The sequence below is a fragment of the Pteropus vampyrus genome, unplaced genomic scaffold (genome assembly GCF_000151845.1).
Source record: "Pteropus vampyrus isolate Shadow unplaced genomic scaffold, Pvam_2.0 Scaffold516, whole genome shotgun sequence".
In the NCBI taxonomy this organism is placed as follows: domain Eukaryota; kingdom Metazoa; phylum Chordata; class Mammalia; order Chiroptera; family Pteropodidae; genus Pteropus; species Pteropus vampyrus.
In genome coordinates, this window is record NW_011889297.1 from 15,612 (window position 1) to 39,860 (window position 24,249).

A 24,249-nucleotide genomic window follows, 5' to 3' on the forward strand; every position below is an offset into this window, starting at 1 on the left:
TAAAAAACATAAAAAGGGAAATGGAAATTATAAAAGTGAACCAGTCAGAAATGAACATATTATCTGAGGCGAAAGTATATTAAATTAAATAAACAGAGTGAATAAAAAAAAGGATCGAATGGCCTATACAGAGGATGGGGGAGACAAGAGCACTCAATCACAATGGCAGAAAAAAAGAAAAATGTTATGACAGACACCGCAGAAATACAAAGGATCATACAAGAATACTATGAAAAAGTATATAACATCAAATTTAATAAGCAAGAAGAAATGGATCAGTACTTAGAAAAATACAACTTTCCTAGACTGAATCAAGAATTGGAAAGTCTAAATAGACAGATCAGTAGTATGGAAATTGAAACAATCATCAAAACCTACCAAAAAGTAAAAGTCCAAGACCAGATGGCTTCACCAGTGAATTCTACCAAACATTCAAAGAAGATTTAATACTTATTCTCCTCAAACTCTTCCAAAGATCGAAGAGGAGGTAATACTTCACAACTCATTTTATGAGGCCAATATTACTCTGATACCAAAACCTGGTAAAGGTAACACACACACAAAAACCTTTAGACCAATACCTCTCATGAACACAGATGAAAAAAATAATGAATAACATACTGGCGAACTGAATACAGCAACATATAAAAAAGATAATATACCATGATCAAGTGGGCTTCATCCCAGAGGCACAGGGATGGTTCGACATACGCAAATCGATAATGTGATACACCACACAAACAAATTAAAAAAATAAGAATCATATGATCATATCGATAGATGAAGAAAAAGCCTTCAACAAGATACAGCATCCATTTATGATCAAAACACTTAACAAAATTGGTATAGAAGGAATGTACCTTATAATAAAGGCCATATATGACAAACCCTCAGCCAACATTATACTTAATGGTGAAAAACTAAAAACCTTCCCTCTAAGATCAGGAACAAGGCAAAGCTGTGCACTATTGTCACTCTTATTCATTATAACATTGGAGGTCCTAGCGAGTGCAATCAGACAAGAGAAAGATATAAAAGGCATCCGAATAGGAAATGAAGAAGTCAAACTGTCACTATTTGCGGATAACGTGATTCTCTATATAGAAAACCCTGAAGACTCCACAAGAACACTACTAGAAACAATAAACAAGTACAGTAAAGTTTCTGGATAAAAAATCAATGTTCAAAAATCCATAGCATTCCTATACTCTAATAACAAGGTGTCAAAAAAGAAGTGTAAAAAAAAAATTCCTTTCGCAATTGCAACGAAAAGAATAAAACACCTAGGAATAAATTTAACGAAACATGTGAAGGACCTATATAATGAAAATTACAAGACCCTATTAAGAGACATCAAAGAAGATAAAAAAATGGAAAAATATTTCATGTTTTTGGATTGGAAGAATCATCATAATTAAAATGACCATATTACCTAAAGCATTATACAGATTTAATGCAATCCCCATCAAAATTCCATTGGCATTTTTTAAAGAAATAGAACAAAAAATCATCAGATCTGTATGGAAGCACAAAAGGCCCTGATTTGCCAAACCCAGCTTGAGTAAAAAGAATGAGGCTGGAGGTGTTACTCTGCCTGACTTCCAATTACACTACAAAGCAACAGTAATCACAGCATGGTATTGGCAGAAAAACAGATACATGGAACAGTGGAACAGAATCAAGAGTCCAGAAGTAAACCAATATTTTTTTATTGGGAAGTAATTTTTGACGAAAAAGCCAAAAACATACAGTGAAGGAAGGAAAACCTCTTCAATAAATGGTGCTGGGAAAACTGGAAAGCCACTTGCAAAAGAATGAAACTAGACTGTTGTCTATCACCACACACCAAAATGAACTCAGATGAATTAAGGACTTGAATATAAGACCTGAAACAATAAAATGCTTAGAAAAAAACATAGGAACTAAACTCAAGGACCTTGGACTTAAAGAGGATTTTGTGAATTTGACCTCTATGACAAGGGAAATAAAAGCTAAAATAAATGAATGGGACTACATCAAACAAACAAAAAAAACTTCTGCACAGGATAGAAACCATCTGCTAGGTAAAGATAGAACCATCCGAATGGGAAAATATATTTGCAAGCAATGCCTCCGATAAGGGCCTAATATCCAAAATATACAAAGAACTCATACAACTCAATAGCACCACCAACAAAAAACCAAACATTCCAATCAAAAAGTGGGCAAAGGACCTGAACAGACACTTCTCCCTAGAGGATATGCAAATGGTCAACGAATATTTGAAAAGATGCTCAACATCACTAGCTATTAGGGAAATGCAAATCAAAACCACAATGAGATACCATCTCACACCTATTAGAATAGCTATAATCAACAAGACAAGTAATAGCAAATGCTGGAGAGGATGCAAAGAAATAGGAGCCTTCATACACTGCTGGTGGGAATGCAAATTGGTACAGCCACTATGAAAAACGGTATGGAGTTCCTCAAGAAACTAAGAATTGATCTACTATGTGATCTAGCAATCCCTCTATTGGGTATTTACTCCAAAGACTTGAAATCCTATATTTGAAAAGATATTTTCATACCGATATTCATAGCAGCATTATTCACAGTGGCCAGGACAGAGTGATCCTTTTAAAACACAAGTCATATCATGGCACCTCACAGTTCTAAACCCTCCAATGACTGCTCATCTCACTGAGAGTAAAATCTTAAATTCATAAAGCCTAATAATCTTGTCCTTCCATACCTCAAAGATATTATCTCATGTAATACTCTTTCCTGCTCTTCTTTTTCCAGATGTGTTCCCAGCACTACAATAGCACCTAGCACAAAATAGATGTTCAATAAATATTTGCTAAATAAGTGAGTGAATAAATCAATGAATCAATGTGTGTCATGTGCCTAAAAGAGTACTGGGAGTCAGTCTCTGATTGAACACTCTTTATGGTAGAGGAGCTATAATTGGAGGTCAGGAAAATACATAGTATAACCCATTCATTTAGAGAACCCACATTCTGGATGTGGAAACAGGCCTTCTGCAAGCCTGGGAAAACAATGAAAAGCATTTTCAGAGCAGTAGAAAGGACTAGAATACAAACAGATTATTACAATCTATAGTTTAAGTTCCTTGAACACAGAGATTGTCTTATTTCTTTGTGCATCCTCAGGTTCTGGCACATAGTAAGAGTTAAATATATGAATACATGATTGATATAAACAGTCTTGAAGTATCCCCTCTCAATACCCATTAATTCAAATTTTAACCTTGGTAAATATATCTTCTGAGCAGTTTCAAATGTTGTTAGAATAATTTTAAAAGGTGAGGGCTTTGGATATAATGGCTAGAAGTTCTGTGGCTTCTGGGGAGTATCTGGTATGATGTCTCTCATTACTAAGGTGAAAAGGTACACCCATATCCTGAGGACCTGTGAGAGGGAGACATCACCACTTAGGTAACATACCTTTTACTGACACTGGATTGGAATCATATATGTGCATCTCTCCCCTGACTTTATATTCCTAAGTACTGTACTTACCCTAAAGCCATGATTCCATGTGGCCAGGAGTGAATTTCCAGGCGCTTCTGACTCTTGATCTCATCCCAGTTCAGCACAGTTGCATAATCTCCTTCATTGTCCTGGAAAAAAAGGGATAAAGGTATTAGTATACTACCTGGCCCATGGAACCAGGCATCTGAGAGAATGATGAAGTCACCAGGATATAGTCTGCCCTTCTTCCTTTTAGTAAACTGAGCACATAACACCCAGTTAAAAATCATTTCCCAGCTTCCCCTGAAGCTAGTTGCAGCCCTGTGACTATGTTCTGGACATTTGGATATGGGTGGAGTGATGTCGTGTAACTTTAGGATTATTTCTTAAAAAGAAATTGCTGGTCCTTGTCTTCTATTCTTTCCCTTTCTTTCAGGTTTATATGCAAAAATACTGGTGAGCCAGCTGTAACCGTGTGAATAAAGACAACCCCTGCATCCTAAGGGATGGTAGAACAATAATAAAGAGGAAACTTAGGTCTCTATATTACTTCCCATAGCTGAATCATTTTCCTACGGACTGGTCCCATACCCCTAGAGTATTATGTGAGAAAGAAAGAAATTTTTATCTTTTTTCAATCTCTAATCAATGGTAGCCTATTCCCTAATTAATGTTACTCTGTCAGTGAATAGCCAATGTGGGGTCTCAGAGATGCATTGTAGTTCTTTTCTTAGTTTTGTCATGTTGATTTATGACTGAGAAAGTCTACAAATTTCTTTGGGCCCAAGAATTTACTTGTTTTAACTTCTGCATTGGGTTTAGGTAAAGATAAAATAATTTATGTTGGGTGTGATACAAATATTTTTATCATGCTAAAATAATACTCAAATCAGAGTTAAACTATCAGTTTATGATCAAGACTACTGACATCAGCTTCATGAAGCCATCTTAACAGCTATTTGCTAAAGGCACCAAAAGGAGCCAGTGCTATGCTGGTTAATGTTTAACAACTATCTCCCTTCCCACGAAGGCTGAATTTAGAGCACTCACCAATTTCTGTGATATACTCTCACCATGGATGATTTCAAGCCACAAATGTGACATCATTGAATGTGGAGTTGGAAAGGAAACATACAATTGAATCTTGAGAGCTAGTACAAGCCAGATTCCAGCTCATCACTGGTCAGAGCCCTCATTCTGCCACTATTCTAGCTAGGAGAGCTTAGAAAAGCCACTTCCTCTCTCTAGTACTCAGTTTTCTTATCTGTAAAATATGGCTAGTACTCTCTGTCTTTCTTCTCACCTAGAATTATTGTAAAGAAAATATGAGAGAATTGAAAAGTGCCTGGTCAAGCACTGAGCAAATGTCAGCAACTTTTGGTGTCATTGCTGTTTTTTCTCCCCATTTTATTGAAATATAGATAATTAGTTGCTTGTATTTACATTGTACATTTCAATGATATTTCTTCATAGTCGGCATACAATAATATATCAGTTTCAGTTGTATAGCATAGCGATTAGAGATACAGATAATTCTCAAAGCAATCACCCCACTAAATCTAGTATCTTTCTTCCCATTACATATTTATTACATCATAACCTTCTTCTCCATGCTACGTGCTACATCTCCATGTCTATTCTGCAACTATCCATTTGTATCTCTTAATCCCCCTGCCTTTTTTTGTCCCCTTATCCCCCTCCTATCTAGTATCTCTCTAAATATTCTCTGTACCTATGAGTTTATTTATGCTTTTGTTGTTGTCGTTGTTGATGATGATTTTGTTCTTTAAATTCCACATGTACATGAAATCATGTGATGTTTGTCTTTCTCTATCTGACTCATTTCAGTCAGCGCAATACTTTCTAGGTCTATCAAAGAAATATCTTTTTCCATCCCCTTCATTTTAGTCTACATGTATCTTAATCAGAAGTGAGTCTCTTGTAGGCAGCATATGTAGGGGTCCTGTGTTATTCATTCAGCCACTCTGTCTTTTGGATGGAGCACATAATTCTTTTCCACTCGAGGTACTTGGTGATAGAAATGTAGTTATTATCATTCTTTATTCCTGTTTGTGATACATATTTTTTTCTTCTTAAAGAAGTCCCTTCAACATTTCCTGTAATACTGGCTTGGTAATGATAAATTCCTTTAGCTTATTTTTGTCTAAGATTCTCTTTATCTGTCCTTTATCCTGATAGCTTTACAGGATAACGTATTCTTGGTTGTAGATCATGAGATTTCATCACTTTGAATATTTTGTGCTAAGCCCTTCTGTCCTGCATAGTTTCTTTTGAGAAATCAGCTGCCAGTCTTATGGGTGCTCCCTTGTAGGTAACTAACTGCTTTTCTCTGCTGTTTTAAGATTCTCTCTTTGTATTTAACCTTTGGCATTTTAATTATGATGTGTCTTGGTGTAGTCCTCTTTGGGTTCCTGGTTTTTGAGACTCTCTGAGCTTCCTGGGGTTGTATGTCTATTTCTTTCACCAGGTTAGGGAAGTTTTCCATCATTATTTCTTCAAATAGCTCTTCAACATCTTGTTTTCCTTCAGATATCCCTATGACATGGATATTTTTACCTTTAATACTGTCCCATAGGTTCCTTAAATTATTATTATAGTCTTGGCTTCGTTTTTCTTGCCATTCTGATTGAGTGTCTTTGGCTTTCCCATTCTCTATATAGGTCATTTGATCCTCTTCGTTATTCACTCTGTTTTTTTTTTTTTCCATTTAATATACTTCTCATCTCAGATAACGGGTTCTTCATTTCTGACTTGTTCCCTTTTATAATTTCCATTTCAATTTTTATGTTTTTTATTTTTGTTGAAGTTCTCACTGAATTCATCTACGCTTCCCATAAGTTCACTGAGCATCATTATAACCAGTATTTTGAACTCTGCATCTGTTAGGTTGCTTGACTCCATTTTTCCTGGATCTCTGTTCTGTTCTCTCATGTGGTTTCTGCTCCTTTGTCTTCCCATTTTGGCTGCCTTTTTGTGTCTGTTTCTATGTACTAAGCAAAGCTCTTAAGTCTCCTGGTCTTATTAGTGTGGCTTTGTGTGGTCGATGTCCAGTGGCACAGTCCTGAGAGGGATTCAACTGCAGTCCCAAATTTAGCCCTAGCCTGTGCTCCTTCAGGGCCACCTATTAAGATTCAGCAAACAATCCACCGATGCTGTACTTACAATTGCCTCAAAAGGCCACACCAGAAACCAAGACTAGCTGCCACCAGTGTGAGTCTAGGCACTGCTCAGCAAAGAGCACCTGAGTCATCGAGGACACATCTGGATGTGGCTTGTGTGGGGCAGTGAATTGGGGGACGTGGAGTTTCAGGGAATCCTCTAGGTTGAGCGACCTCTGTTATCCAGTTTCATGATGTCTCAGCTATGGTGGCACTGTGTCCACACACTGGGAGCAGGCAGGGCTCTACAGAGCAACAATGGATACCACTGGCACTTTTATGCAAAGCGAGTCTTGCCTCGGCCCTCACTCCGACAACATAGTTTTCCCCTGTAAGTCCCTGGTGCCCCCCTGCACAGGCGAACCTGCACTGGTGCTCAGAGAGAGCAGATGCAGCATGGCCAAAGTTCACTCATGGATGTGGCCCCTTTAACAGGTGTCTGCAGCTGCCAGCTACCGCAGGCTCCATCTCACTTAGCTGCTCACGACTGGGCAGACTTGCATCCTCGTCCTGTTCTACCTTTTGCCATTGCAGGCTGATTTCTTAGGTTTCTCCCTAGTTATATGGCTTGTTCATCTAGATCCCAGGTGATTTTTCCTTGCTGTTTACTCTTTGTTTCTGTCACAACTTTGATGAGCCTCTGTCATATATGCCATTTTTTTTCTGCCAATACCTTGCCTCATTGCTACTGTTTTAAAGCAGATTTAACTTGAATCTTGGGTACAGTCTGGATTCTAATATATGAAAATATTTCTCTGAGACTCTTCAAACTTATTCCCATTTCCTTCTTTAGTTTGAGTGGCTTTTAATTTTTAAAACAATAAATTATTTTTAAATAGCATTATATCAAGCACTGGGCTATATATTTTATGTATACTCCTACAAAAAACCAGTAAAGTAGAATATTATTATTCTCATGTTTCATGTGAGAAAATGGAGGCTCTTATCACTAGACTTGACACCAGATAGTACTCAATAAATACTTGTAGAAAGACTTAATAAAGCTCAGTGAAGTGCCCTAATTTATACAGGTATGAAGTTATATAATGAATTATAATTATCTCACTAGTGTCCTATAAAGTTCCTTTTAGTTCCATAAATTTAATAAAAATAGACTGGATTATCCTAAACCTAAAGGTATACTTTATAAAGCAAAGCTCAGTACTCATCTTCTCTACGTAACTAAGCTAGGCTTTAGAATTAAAGACAAATTTTTAGAAAGTAAAGATTTAAAGAAAGTTCCAGCAAGAATATTCAATCACTCTCTTGGCACCTTAAAAAAAAATTCTTAAGAACAAAAACCTATTTGTCATGAAGCATATTAAAAATGGATATATCTTTTGACCCAACCATTGCACTTCTGTTTATGCTTATAAAGTAGTCAGTTACCTATGTGATATGATGAAAATATTCCCTTCTACTTCTTAGAACAAGAAAAGTCAAACTTTCCAATCAGATGCCTACATTCCATCATTAATATCTTACTGTTAAACATTATATTTTCCTTAGATTTATCTTTAAAATAGAAATATCTTGAGAGAGGAATAACTTAACATCCCTAACTTCTTATGGTAAATGAGTCAATTAGATCTCAATGACTAACATCAAAGGAAAACACTGGGTTTGTTATAAGCTGTGTTAATGAAGAAATATGAAAGACCAGCAAAGATCTTGTTCGTGCATGGACAACTAAACACAATGTAATAGCATATCTATATCACAGTGTACCCTACTAACCTTGTCACTTTCTCTCACTTTCCAACTATTTCTTCAGTCTCTGTTTTTACCTAGTTAACTCTTTTACACTCCTTTTCTTCCCCCTCAGTCATTTGTACTGTGACACATCCATATATTTCCCTCTATTTATTCTCTAGTTTTTATGCCTCACTTATACTTATTTTCTAGACTTACACAGAAGATTATCTCTAAAGTGAATTTTATGTATAGATTTTTCTTTGTTATCTTTGGTTGCCAGTTATAACAACTTTATTATCATCCTCATATGTTTTCTATTCAAAATCAGTAAAGAATGATCCTGCTTAAATGCCCTCAAATAGTCTCAGTCATCTGCCACATGATGACCCATACTTCCTTCATTTCACTTTCTTTAGTTTCAATATATCTTCTAATACCTCCTTCCTTGCTCCTTCTATGCAAATTGTTTCAGCCTTTGAAAATTCATAGATTTTGTTATATAACAGGTTTACTGAGATAAAAATGACATATTATATAATTTACCCATTTAAACTGTAAAATTTAAGTGATTTCACCAAGATAGTGACATAGGTCATTCTTAACTTTGCTCCCCATCACAAGAAGAACTAACAACTATCCATGGACATGACATCACTGAAAAAAATTTTATAACACATGAGTGATGCTGAAGCATGCCCTGTGTCACAGAGACCAAATCAAACTGCATTAGAAAGATAAGAGAAACAGCTACATGCTGACTGCATTGTCCCTGACCCCTGGGCCAGCATGGAACAACACTGAGAGGTGTCTCTTGAGCCTGTGATTCCTCCAGTGGAAAAGTTAACTTGGGGTGGGCATCCAGGTTCCCTAGAATTGTGGGTTACTTCTTTGGAGTTCCAACTCTAGCCCTACATCATAGTGATTGAACTATGGAATATATAAGGCTTGACCAGGAACTTAATTGTAACAGTGAAATGGAGAGAGCGGCTTGCAACAACCAAGCACTCAAATCTTAGCAATCTTAGTTCCCACCTGCAGAGCCCAAGAAGTAGTTCCAACCAGTGGCTTTGTTCATCTGCAGAGCCAAGATAGTGGTGTAGTCTAATCAGGGAATGTAAGGAATCACAGGTCTGCCTAACTTAGGTTCTCAAATAAAGAGCCTTATTGTCCCTGGAACCTGGTTTGCTTTCACTAAGGTAGGCAATCTGGGTCATAGTACTGCCCACTGCTGAGTTGGCGCCCAGCTTTTCCTGAACCAGAAATCTTGGTCAGAACACTTAAAAGCAGCATACTCAAGCAACGCTAAAGTTGAGAATAAGGTAGGCAGAGATAATCATTTGCAAAGTAAAGCCAGTGGCCACATTTAGCTGTGAAACTTGGGGCACAGGCCAGATTGAGTCAAGCCTACAAGAAAATAGCCATGCTGGGCTTGGAACTGGTTTTCTCACTTCAGCCAGGTAGGTGAGCTAATTTACAGTCTTGCCCACTGCTAAGTGTAGATCTTGGCTCCAAAGATCAGAAGTGTGGCCAGAACATCTATAAACCTATGTAGCCCAGTGATGATCAAGAGAAGTATGGCAGGCATAGCTGATAATTTTCAGAGCAAAGATGGTGCCCTGTTTGACCAGGGAACTTGGGAGTACAGGTTAGCTTGAGTCAAGTTAACAAAGAAAGAACCTTGCCAGACTTGGAGCCAGTTTTCTTACTCTGCCATGGTAGGAAAACTAACTTGTAGCCCTGCCTATTTCTGAATACAGCCTTCAGCATGCCTGCTCAGGAAACCTAACCAAAGCATATGGGAATCAATGTGGCCTGTCTTATAGTTCTGCTTACAGTGGCATTTGAACAGAGAGCACAACTTGTGGCTTTCCTCATTTGCAGAGCAACACTAATGGCCCCATATGGCCTGAGAATTCAGTGCACAATCTTGCCTGATTTCGATCTCCAAAATCTAGCAGTGCAGGCCTTGAGGCTTATTCTGCTGCCCTAACCTGGCTAGGAAGATCATTCATAGCCTCACCAATTGCTAAGTATAACATTGAGTCTAACTATATAGGAAGCCTGACCAGGGAACCAAGGCAACCTCAGAGCCCATTCTACTGCATCACTTGAGTAGAGGACCAAACCAGCAATCTTATCTAACTATTCACAGCCAGTGTCACTCTCCCTTCTGGCCTAAGAGGTCAGGAAGGGGTCTTGCTCAAAAATAGACCCCAATAGCAAAGGATACTACCAAATGACATTTCCAAAAATCCCTAAATGATTGACTGATGAAGAACTGTCTGTCAAAGCAAAACTGTAAAGTCCGGAAGAGAAGCCTGCTTACGCAAATGTTCAGATACCAATGTAAGAAATCGAAGATTATGAAAAAAACAAAACAAAACAAAACAGGTAAACATGACACCACCAAAGGAAAATAATAAGGAGCCAATAACTGACTTAAGAAATGGAAATCTATGATATGTTAGACCAGAAATTCAGAATAAACATCTTAAAGAGTTTTAGTGAGCTACAAGAATACCTGGACAGGGGACTCTTGGAAGATGGCAGACTAAGTAAAAGCAGGGTTCATCTCCTCCCAGGTCCATATTGAAATTACAACTAAATTATAAAATAATCAATGTGAATAACCACCTGATGTCCAGCTGATAATAACACCTACATCTGTTAATATAAAGGAGCCACATCGAAGTCGGTAAGAGGGGCAAAGTAGTGAATTGGTGTGGACCCGCACCTGCAGATGATGGAGGATCACCAGAATGGAGAGTGAGGCTGCAGAGGCTCTCCTGAAGGAGGGGAGGTCCTAGTCTCATCTGAGGGCTCCCCAGCCCAGGGAAGAGGAGATTCCAAAACTCTGACTGTAGAAACCAGAGGGGGTTACAGCTGTCTGGGTGAGACAAAAGGAGATTGAATCCTTAGATATCCCTTTGAAGGACCCACACACAGGTTTTCTGACCTGTGGGGGACACAGGCAGTGGGTTAGAGGCTCACATGGGATTCGTTCTGAAAAAGTCTGCATTACCTGGAGCCAGAACAGGACTGGAAGGGCAGCCACAATTGTGCCTTAGTATGGCCCCCCTACAGAGAAATCTACAGACCATGCCAACTTGACTGTGAAGACCTCTCCCACAGTGATTAGGAAGCCCTCTCAGAGGGGATCAGCCCACCCCACCCAACCTGCAGATTGCCTGGAGAATTTGTTGCTGGATGGCTGCCAAGCCCTGCTCTGATTCAGGGCCAAACATTCCCAGCAGGTGACCAGTGCTGTGAGCTGCATTTCTAAGACAGAGTCAGGCAGATCATTGCTGCCAACACGAACTTCAGCGGATATTGGGGACCTGTGGGCCAGTGACAGACAACAGCTGGTTTTGCTGTGATCTGGGACTTCTTCAGGAACTCACAACAGTTACCAAATTTGCAACATGACTGAGGCTATATTGATCTGACTGCCATTGTCTCTCTGAGACTCCACAGCACCCAGCCTGCAGATTGCTCAGGGTATTTGTTGCTGGATGGCTGCCAAGCCCTGCTCTGATTCAGAGCCAAATATTACTAGCAGGTGACCAGCACTGTGAGCCATGTTGCCAATCCCAGCAACAGTGGCCAGCTCTGTGAGCCACATTTCTGTTCTCAGCCGGTGACCAGCACTGTGAGCCGCATTTCCAAGATTTGGTCAGGCAGATCACTGCTGTCAACACAAACTTCGGTGGATATCGGGATCCTGTGGGCCAGTCCCAGACAGCAGCTGGTCTTGCTGTGAACTAGGACTTATGCAGGAACTCACAAACAGTAACCAAAGTCACAGCATGACTGAGACTGTATTGATCTGACTGCCATTGTCTCTCTGAGACCCCACACCAACCTACCCACAAATTGCCCCAGGTAGCCCATTGACAGTGAACTGCCATAGCCCTGCCCATCCCCTCCCCCTGATCTCCTAATCCACATAGGCAACAAACTTTGGCTGGCACAGGGTGGGCACTGCACTGAAATCAATGGCAGGTGGATCTTTGCTGCCAGCAAGAGTTGCAACATTGTGTCCAGGGTGTGCAGGGGAATGTGGGACTACCCCACATGGCAGCTGGTCTCACTGTGATCTGTGTCTACAGTGGGGATGCCAAGGCATAGAAGTTGCAACAAAACTGAGGTCGTATTAGCCAAACGGACCTTGTCTCCCTGAGATCTCGCTTCACCCAAGCCACAAAGTGCTAGCAGCCCATTGACAAGCTGAATCTTGTGCCCTGCTTGGCTTTGGGGTTGTGCAGTCAGCACAGGCAATAAACCTTGGCTAGTGCAGTGAGCACATTTCCAGGAAAACATTTGTGGACAGACCACTGCTGCCTGTACGAGCTGCAACATCTCTTGAGGGGATTGTGGGGGTCTATATTGTTCTGATAGCCTTTGAATCCCTGAGCTCCTGCCCCATCCAATACACAAAGTACACACTGCACATTGATAGGCAGCTGTCCCTGCCCTGGGGTAGCACATTTAGGCCCAGAGTGGGAAGCAGTTGACCTTGCAATGAGCGGAAACTTGTACAGGGAGTCACAGAGACAGTGTGGGTACATAAACTGACACTGCAGTGGCAGGGGGAAATTTGCTCAGTAGACCCAGGAGACTCCTGGGGTCTCTGTGCCACCCAACACTCATGTCACCCAGAGGCTCATCCAGTTTCAGAGACTTACAGGCAACTGACAGGCAGTGTCAGGCCTTGAGGAGCACTGTTCCCTCTGCTAAACTGCCCTCGGTCGGAGACAGGGGATAACTGACCACTATCTACAGCATTGTCTCTTCCACTTACCTATAAATCCAGCATAAGCAACGACCATCAGCGAATCCCTTAATAGTTCCCACCATGTAGCCCTGAGCTATCAAAAGCAGCAGCTGTCCTTGGCCTGTGGAAGACTCCCTCCAAAGAGGCCACAAAACCAATGCATCTGGAGGCTGGCACCAGACCACAATGGAGCAACTCCTGATTAGTCCCATTAGTGGTACACACAAAGGGTAGTTGCAACAAGTATGCAAGCCTGCTAGGGTAAATCCCACTCAGTGGAGTCAGCCCCCATACAAATACACTTATCTTGTGGGTGCAGGCAATTCCCCCAATTAGTCAGCCTGAATGTGAATCCCACCCACTGATCTACTAATAACAATAAAACCTTGGCAAAAACAGAAGATCACACACAACCCACAAAGAGGTCACGTCCAGAGCTCCCGGCATAAGGGATCAGGGAGAGTGCACCACTGGGCCACACAGGACACCTTCCACATTAGGCCATCTGGTCAAGGCTGAGAGATGAAACAAATATTCCTGACACATAGAAATGAACACAGAGAGGCTAATAAAAAGAGAAAACAAAGAAACATGCCACAAATAAAACAACAGGAGAAAACTCCAGAAAATAAGCTAAATGAAATGGAGGCAAGCAACCACCAGAGACAGAGTTCCAAATAACGGTAATAAGGATGCTCAGTGAACTTATGGGGAGAATAGATGAGCACAATGAGAATCTCAACAGAGATATAGTAAGCATTAAGAAGGACATAGAAACCATAAAAAATAAATGAGGACTATAATAACTGAAATGAAGAATACACTAGAAAGATTCAACAGTAGATTGGATGAAGCAGAAGATCGAATAGGCAAATTGGAAGACAAAGTAGCCAAACACACCCAATCAGAGTAACAAAAAGAAAAAAATAATTTTAAAAAATGAAGATAGTTTAAGAGACCTCTGGGACAAAGTGAAGCATAAAAATATCTGAATCATAGGAGTACCTAAAGAGGAAGAGAGAGAGCAAGGGACTGAGAATCTATTTGAAGAAATAATGACAGAAGAATTCCCTGACTTGGCAAAGGAATTAGACATACAAGTTCAGGAAGCACAAAGAGTCCCAAACAAGGGGAATTCGAGCAGACCTACAACAAGACACGACATATTTAAAATACCAAAGGTCAAAGTCAAAGAGAGAATTTTAAAATCAGCAAGAGAAAGGAAGCTAGTTACTTACAAGGGTAACCCCACAAGAATGACTGCTGACTTTTCAATGGAAACTTTACAGGCCAGAAGGGAATGACAAGAAATATTCGAAGTTATGAGAAACAAGAATCTACAACCATGGTTACTCTATTCAGCATGGCTTTCAATTAAAATGGAAGGTGAGATAAAGTGCTTTCCAGACAGGAAAAAACTTAAGGAATTTATCACCAACAAGCCAGTATTACAAGAAATGTTAAAGGGTCTTCTGTAAAAAGAGAAGGGCTAAAGAAGAAAATGGACATAAGAAATATGAATAATAAAATGGCAGTAGCAATGTACCTATCAGTAATCACTTTAAATGTAAATGGATTAAATGCTTCAATCAAAAGACATAGGGTAACCAAATGGATAAGAAAACAAGACCCATGCATATGCCGTCTACAAGAGACCCACTTCAGATCAAATGACACTCACAGACTGAAAGTAAAGGAATGGAAAAAGATATTTTGGGCAAACAAAGATGAAAAAAAAAAGCTGGGGTATCAATACTTATTTCAGATAAAATAGACTTTAAAATAAAGGGTATAATAAGAGATTAAAAAAGGCATTGCATAATAATAAAGAATTCGATAAATCAAGAAGACATAACCCTAGTAAACATATATGCATTCAACATATGAGCATCTACATACATGAAGTAATTATTGGCTGACATCAAAGGAGCAATCAATAGTAATACACTCATAGTAGGAGACTTTAACACCCCATTGATACCAATGGACAGATCTTCCAGGCAAAGAATCAATAAGGAAACAATGGGCCCCAAAGACACTGGAACAGATGGATTTAACAGATATTTTTAGAGCATTTTACCCCAAAACAGCAAAATAGACATCCTTTTCAAGTGCACATGGAACATTTTCCAGGATAGACCACATGTTAGGACACAAAACCAGTCTCAATCAATTTAAGAAGATTGAAATCATATCAATCTTCTTCTCTGATCACAATGGTATGAAACTAGATATCAACTACAAGGAAAAAAACTGGAAAATACACAAACACATGAGCTTAAATAACATGCTACTAAACAATAAATGGGTTTTTAATGAGATCAAGGAAGAAGTCAAAAGATAACTAGAGACAAATGAAAATGAAAACACAATGACCCAGAATTTATGGGACATAGAAAAGCAGTCCTAACAGGGAAATTCATAGAAATACAGGCCTACTTCAAGAAACAAGAAAGAACTCAAATAAACAATCTAACCTTACAATTAAAGAACTAGTAAAAGAACAGTAAACAAAACCTAAAGTGGATAAAAAGTAGGAAATAATAAAGATCAGAGTGAAAACAAATGAAATAGAGTCTAGAAAAACAATACAAAAGATTAATGAAACCAAGAGCTGGTTCTTTGAAAGGATAAACAAAATTGACAGACCTTTAGCCAGACTCATCAAGTAAAAAAGAGAGAGGACTTAAAATCAGAAATGAAAGAGGAGGAATAACCATAGACTCCACAAAAATACAATGAAACATAAGAAAGTACTATGAAGAATTATACACCAACAAATTGGACAATCTGGAAGAAATGGACATATTCCTAGAAACATACAATCTCCCAAGACTGAGTCAAGAAGAAACAGAAAATCTGAACCGACCAATTACCACCAATGAACTAGAATCAGTAATCAAAACCCTCCCAAAAAACAGAAATCCTAGACCAGATGGCTTCAAAGGAAAATTTTACCAAACACTCAAAAAGAATTATCTCCTCTTCATCTCAAAGTATGCCAAAAAGTTTAAGAAGAGGGAAGGCTCCCTAACTATTTTTATGAGACTATCATTACCTTGATACCAAAACCAAGCAAAGACATTACAAAAAAAAAAGAAAATTATAGGCCGATATCTCTTATTAACATCGATGTCAAAATCTTCAACAAAATATTAGCAAACCGAATTTGGCAATACATTAAAAAGATCATACACCATGATCGAGTGGATTTCCTCCCGGGATGCAAGGTTGGTACAGAATCTGCAAATCAATTAATGTGATATACCACATTAACAAATTGAAAGATAAAAACCATATTATCATATCAACAGATGCATAAAAAGCATTCATAAAATCCAGCATCCATTTAAGATAAAAACTCTCAGCAAAGTGGAAATAGAGAGAACATACCTCAACATAATAAAGGCCATATGTGATAAACCTACAGCTAACATCATACTCAATGGGGAAAGGCTAAAAGCATTTTCCTTAATATCAGGAACAAGACAAGGATGCCCACTTTCACCACTCCTCTTCAACATTGTATTGAAAGTCTTAACCACAGCAATAAGACAAGAAAGAGAAATAAAAGACATCTGAATTGGAAAAGAAGAAGTAAAACTCTAGTTATTTGCTGACGACATGATACTATATAGAGAGAATCCTAAAGATTCCTCCCCGCACACACAAAATGTTAGAGTCAATCAATGAATTTAGTAAAGTAGCAGGTTACAAAATAAATATTCAGAAGTCAGCAGCATTTTTATACACCCATGATGAACTTTCAGAAAGAGAAATTAAGAAATCCCATTTACAATTGCGTCAAAAACTTTAAAATACCTGGGTATCAAATTAACTGAGGAGGTAAAAGACCTGTTCTCAGAAAATTATGTCATTGAAAAAAGAATTTGAAGAAGACACAAATAAATGGAAGTATATACGGTGCTCATGGGTGGGAAGACTCAACATCATTAAAATGGCCATAGTACCCAAAGCAATCTATAATTCAATGCAATCCCTATCAAAATACCAATGGCATTTTTCAGAGAAATAGAATAATCCTAAAATTTATATGGAACCATAAAAGACCCCGAGTAGCCACAGCAAACTCGAGAAAGAACAAAGTTGGAGGTATCACACTACCTGATATCAAACTATACTACAAGGCTACAGTAATTAAAACAGCATGGTACTGGCATAAAAACAGATACATTGATCAATGGAACAGAATAGAGAGCCCAGAAATAAATCCACGCCTATACTCTCACTTAATATATGACAAAGGAGGTAAGAATATTTTAGTCATCAAGTAAAAAATGGGGTAAATACAGTCTCTTCAATAAATGGTGTTGGGAAAATTGGACAGATACATGCAAAAAAAAAAAAAAAAAGAAGCTGGACCACCTTCTTACACCGCATACAAGAACAGACTCAAAATGGATTAAAGACTTAAATGTAAGACCCAAAACCATAAAGCTTCTAGAAGAAAACATAGGCAGTAAACTCTCTGATATTACTAACAGGAATTTCTTTTCAGGTATATCTCCTCAGGCAAGGGAAAGAAGAGAAAAAATAAACAAATGGGACTCCATCAAACTAAAAAGTTTTTGTACAGCAAAGGCAACCATCAACAAACCAAAAAGACAACTGACTGTTTGGGAGAAGATATTGGCTAATGATACATCTGATAAGCAGTTAATATCCAAAATATATAAAGAACTTATATAACTCAACAACAACAAAAAAACAAACAATCCAATTAAAAAATGGGCAGAAGATCTGAACAGGTACTTCTCCAAAGAAGAAATACAGATGGCTAATAGACATATGAAAAAATGGTCAAGGTCATTAATCATCAGATAAATGCAGATTAAAACCACAATGAGATATAACCTTACACCTGTCAGAATGACTATCATCAATAAATAATAAAAAAGAAAAACAAGTTTTGGCGAGGATGCAGAGAAAAAAGAACCCTCATACATTGTTGGTGGGATTGCAAATTGGTACAGCCGCTATGGAAAACAGTCTGGAGGTTTCTCAAAAAATTAAAAATGGATATACCTTTTGACCCAACCATTGCACTTCTGGGTATTTATCCAAAGAAAACCAAAACAATAATTTGTAATGATCTATGCACTCCAATATTCATGGCAGCACAATTTACAATAGTCAATATATGGAAGCAACCTAAATGCCCATTCACGGACAATTGGATAAAGAAATTAGGGTTCATATATACAATGGAATATTACTCAGCCATTAAAAACAATGAAGTCCTACCATTTGCAATGACATGGATGGACCTAGAGGTTATTATGCTGAGTGAAATAAGTCAGAGAAAGATAAATACCATATGATTTCACTTATATGCAGAATCTAAGGCACATAAGAACAAATCAATCAAAAACAAACTCACAAATAGACACTTTGGCGACAGAGAGAGGGGAGGGGGCTTGGGGCACTGGGAGAATAGGGTGAAGGGTTAAAGAAGTACAAATTAGTAGTTGATAGCTGGTCACGGGGATGGGGAGCATTCTGAGGGAATGCAGTTAGCATTAATATGATGGCTAGGTGGAGTGCCAGGGGAAGGTGGGAGTATTTGGAGGGATCATTTTATGAACTATATAGATGTCTAACCAATGTACTGTACAGTCGAAACTAATTTAAATAAATAAATTTTACAAAAATAAAAAATAAAAATAAAAGAGTAAAAAAATGTTTATAACTAAAATTCTCTAAGCACTGGTTTGACTACATCTCCTAAGTTTTGATATGTTTTGTTTTTGTTCTAATTTTCTTTATATTATCTTCTTCGATTTGTTTTCTTAAGGATGTGTTATATAATTTCCACATATTTTTGAATTTTTAAAATTTACTTTTATGGTTGATTTCTAATTTTATTCCACTGTTGTTTAAGAAACTATTTTGTATGGTTTCAAGTGTTTTTAAATTTGCAGTTGCTTCTTTCATGCCCTTATATATGATCTATTCTAAAGAGTGTTCTATGTGTACTCTAGAATTATATATTTGGTTGTTGTCAAGAGAAATTGTCTATAGGTATCTATCACTTCTAGGTGGTTTGTAGTAGTGTTCAAGTCTTCTATTTCCCTGTTGATCTTCTGTCTGGTTGTCCTATTATTAATTAGCTTATGCATGCAAGGCCGAACAAAATGTCCATTAAATATATTCCCATGGATCAGAAGACATTATTGGTAGGAGAATCATGGGCAAAGAAGAAGATCTATAGGATGTATTTGAGTTTTTCCTTTTGGTTTAGCTGTGAGAAAATGCTGCAGTGATAATTGATATCCATACCATGTGATGAGAGATCCTGAGATCAGTTTGGAACATAATCTATTATATTGGGACATTATATATGTGCTGAGCTACTGTACTAGGTTAGAGTATTATGTAGAATTACTTTTGTCTTGGAAGATTTTCAAGAAGAAACATCCCAGATGTCTGTGATCAAGGACTTGTGCCAGACTTGATGGCTGGATTTTAAAAGTGAAATCCATTTGGCTAAAGAAGCAGCCATAGGTTGGTCTTTCATTAATAATAATAATATCTGACATTTACATTTTTCAAGGTGGTCTTTCAAATGTTTTGTGTTAATGATTGTAATGGAAAGAATTATTTATTTAATTTTATTTTGGGATTTAAAGTTCTGACATTTTTCTAGTTCATAATATTTTAATGTAATAAGCTTTTTATGAAGTCATAAAGTCCATGAACTTGAGTTTCTATACTTCTACCAATAGCCATGTGATTTTTTATAAGTCATATCACCAATTAGGTCCTCAGTGTTCCTCTGTTAAGAGCATGGTTGGATTAAATACTTTCCAAGGGACTTCACACCATTCTCATTCTTTAACTCTCACTTTTTCTTACCAGTTCATCTCTTATTCTTGACAGTTATCTTGGCTCTATCTCTTGGGTCAGTCCAAAAAAGCATGTGGGTGACCTTAGAGACTACTTTACAAGGGAAACTCCAGATATCTTGCCACTTGGACCCATGGAGCAATCAAGCGATACTAACCTCAAGTACGGCTTCCTCAATTTCCTTGGATACCTTCCTCTCATCAAATAACTCAGTCCGTGGATATTTCTGGGGTTCAATGCTGTTGTGGAAAAAACAAAGAGATTAGTATGAAGCTGTTTTCTCTCCCTTCTGGGATTTCTGCCTCTTGTGGGACAGTCCCTTTCAGATTTTTAGCCATTTTGGCCTGTAACTTGGTTTTTAGAGAAAAATGTTTTAGCCCTTTGGAAAATCCTTTGACAATGTCTGTAGAAAAGGTTATGACTTTATCAATGATACTTGAGGCATTGTGGCATTCACAAATTGGCCCATAATGGTTTTAAGACTCTTAAGCTTGATCTTTGACTCTTCAAATTGATAGTTATATAACTGTCAGCAAGTCGCCATCCAGACTTTAGAGCCTCATTTTCCTCATCTATAAAATGGGGATAGGATTACTCAAAATCAAGAGTTTTTAACATGGAGGATCCATAGCCAAGTGCACAAAGATAAATCCCCCATAATCTTTCTTAAGTTATATGGAAAATTATGTATGCATATATTATCGGAAGAGAGTCCATAGACTTCATTAGATTCCAAAAAGTACCTCATAACTGAGAAGAGGTTAAATAACTACTGGTATAAGAGAACTAACACAGAACTCTAGAGTACTGAGACCCTTTGAAGTAACCTCGACAAGTGGTTCTCAAAGTATGGTCCATGGATTTTACATCTCCACGACTATTTTGTAACTGCTAATTTGTACTTCTTTTTAAATTTAAAAAAATTTTTCAATTATAGTTGATATTCAATATTATGTCATATTAGTTTCAGGTGAACAGGTATATAGCACAGTGATTAGACATTTATATAATTTATGACAATAATATTATAATAACTATGTATGGTGCCAAGTAGGTAGTTATATAAATGTCTAACCACTATGCTGTATATCTGAAACTAATATACTATTGAATGTCAACTGTAATTGAAAAATTAAAAATACAAACTTAAAAAAAAGTATGGTTCATGGACCAGAAGAACTGCATCACTTTGGAACATGTTAAAAATTCAGAATCTCCAATCCACTCTCAGACCTATTAAATCACAATTTTGTTGGTGGGACCCAGAAATATGTATTGTAGCAAGCCCTTCAGGGATTCTAATGGAAACTGAAGTTTGAGAACCACTGACTTAGACCAATTCCTTCATGTTGCTTGGCAGGAAAACCAAGTTTCAGAGAGGGAAAGGGACTTGCCTAAGGTCATGTAGTAAATCAGAATCAGGGGCTCCTGACTTCTAAGGTGGAACTTACGTCCCTTTACCTCCAAAATCTTCATAGCTCTGAAATTGAATGGATCTAAGCTTAGAAAATCATTGGAAAAAAACTTTCAGCAAAGACAATAGCTTTGTTCTACAGTTCAAGGTACTCCCTTCCCCTGAATACCTTCTTCCACTTCGTTATTATATATAGTTTTTTCAAAGTCGTTTATTGAAAAGACTATCTTGTCTTTATTGAGTATTCTTGGCTCCCTTGTCAAATATTAGTTGACCATATATGTGTGGATTTGTTTCTGAGCTCTTGATTCTGTTCCATTGGTCTACATGTCTGTTTTTATACCAGTACCACAGTGTTTTCATTACTATAGCTTTGTAACATGGTTTGAAATAAAAAAGTGTCATGCCTCTGGCTTTGCTCTTCTCTCTAAAAATTGCTTTAACTATTCAAGGTCTTCTGTGGTTCCAAGAAAATTTTAGGATTGCTTTTCCTACTTTTCTTTTTTAAATGCCATTGGATTATGATGGTTATTTCATAGAATTTATTTATGGCTTTAGTTAGGATGGACATTTCTAACAATATTAATTCTTCTAATTCATGAACACAGGATATGTTTTCATTTATTTATGTCTTCTTTATTTCCTTCATTGATGTTTTGCAGTTTTCAATAGATATCTTTAACTTCCTTAGTTAAATCTATTCTTTAAGATTTGTATACTTATTGTAAATGGTACTGTTTTCTTTATTTCATTTTCCAATAGTTCACTGTTGGTGTCTAGAAATGCAATTGATTTTTATATATTCATTATATATCCTGAAACTTTAAAGAATTTATTATTTCTGAAAATTTTTCAATGGACACTTTAGGATATTTTATTTACAATAATATGTTGTTAGCTATGCATTTGTCACATATGGCCTTCATATGTGGAAGTATGTTCTTTCTATACCTAATTTGTTGAGAGTTTTTGTCATGAATGGAAGTTGCATTTTGTCAAATAATTTTTTCATCTATTGCAATGATCATATTTTTGTCTTTAATGCTATTAATGTTGTGTATCACATTTATTTATTAACATATGTTGAACCATTGTATCCCATGAATAAATTCCATTTGGTCAAGGTGTATCATACATTTACTGTTGCTGAATTTGGTTTGCTAGTATTTTTTTTAGAATTTTTACATCTATAATCTTCAGGAATACTGGCCTGCAGTTTTATTTTCATGCAGTGTCTTAATCTGGTTTTGGCATCAGAGTAATGCTGGAATTGTAAAATGTGTTTGAAAGTGCTCCTTCCTCCTCTAGTTTTTGGAAGAGTTTAAGAATAATTGACATTAAGTCTTCTTTAAATGTTTGATAGAATTCACCAGGGAAACTATCTGGTACTGGGACTTTCTTTTTAGGAGGTTTCAGTTACTGATTCAATCTCTTTAGTCTTTATTAATCACTTCACTTTTTCTATTTTTTCATGATCCAGACTTGGTAAGCCGTTTATTTCTAGGAATTCATCTACTTTTTCAGGTTGTCCAATTTCTTGGTATATGAATAATTGTTCATAATAGTCTCTTATGATCCTTTGTATTTCTGTGGTATCAGTTGTTACTTTTCCTCTTTATTTCTATTTTTCCTCATTTAAACCTCTTTTTTTCTGGTATACCTAGCTAAAGTTTGTCAATTTTGTTTATCTTTAAAAACAGCTCTTAGAAAAAGGAACCCTCATACACTGCTGGTGGGACTGCAAGTTGGTACAGCCACTATAGAAAACAGTATGGAACTAAGAATTGATCTACCATATGATCCAGCATCCCTCTACTGTGTGTGTTTACCCCAAAGACTTGAAAACTCATATCTAAAAAGGTATTTGCACACGAATGTTCATAACAGCATTATTCACAGTGGCCAGGACATGGAAGCATCTGAAGTGTCCTACAATAGATGATTGGATAAAAACACTGTGGTACATGTGTACAATGGAATATTACTCTGCCATAAGAAGAGATGAAATACTGCCATTTGCGACAACATGGATGGACCTTGAGATAATCATGCTAAGTGAAATAAGCCAGACAGAAAAAAGTTGAAAACCACATGTTATCACTTATATGTGGGATATAAACCTAAAAGCAACAAATGAACAAGACAAACAGAGACTCATGGACATGGGAAATAGACTAGTGGTTACCAGAGGGGAGCAGGGAGTGGGGAGTTTGGAGGTAGATGAGGTAAAATGGGTCAAATATGTGGTGACAGGAAGAAATCTAACTATAGGAGGTGAACACACAATAAGGCATATATGCCTTATTGTTAAATTGTACACCTGCAACTTAGTAGATTTTGTTAACCAATGTCACCATAAAAAATAAATTTAAAAAAATTCTAGCTGAAAGACATTAAACTTTCAAATTAATGTTCTATATATTTTAGAAAAAAGAAATGCAGGCATCAAAATGTTAAATTTATATTTGTTCTTCTCATATTGTGTTAATTATTGCTTATTGTAAGTTAAGGGGAGTAATTAAAGAGTAAAGGAGTTGAAAAAAACAGCGCTTAATTTTTTCACCATTTCTTTAGTTTATTCTCCATTTCATTGATGTGCTATGATCTTATTTATATCTTCCTACTGCTAACTTTGATTACTTTGTTCTTGTTTTTCTAGTTTCATAAGGTGTAAAGTTAGGTTGTTTATTTGACATCTTTCTTTTTTCTTAATATTGACATTTATGCTGTAAATTTTCTTCTTAGCATTGCTTTTGCTGCATTCCATAAGTTTTATTATATGTGTTTCTATTTTCAATGGCTTCTTGATTTCCCTTTTGAATTATTCTTTGACCCATTAATTGT

The 24,249-nt window shown here is 37.1% G+C and overlaps 1 protein-coding gene across 1 annotated transcript in view; it reads right to left on the minus strand.

Annotated features, from left to right (window-relative positions):
- Nucleotides 1–3,520: 3,520 nt before the first annotated feature.
- Nucleotides 3,521–24,249, minus strand: part of LOC105307777 (vascular endothelial growth factor receptor kdr-like) — a 197,015-nt gene continuing 176,286 nt past the window's right edge. The window contains exons 26-27 of the mRNA XM_011383386.1: nucleotides 20,149–20,230; nucleotides 3,521–3,625 (exon numbers count right to left, since the gene is read on the minus strand). Coding sequence (XP_011381688.1) covers nucleotides 3,521–3,625; nucleotides 20,149–20,230 — 187 coding nt within the window. The remainder of the gene's footprint in view (nucleotides 3,626–20,148; nucleotides 20,231–24,249) is intronic.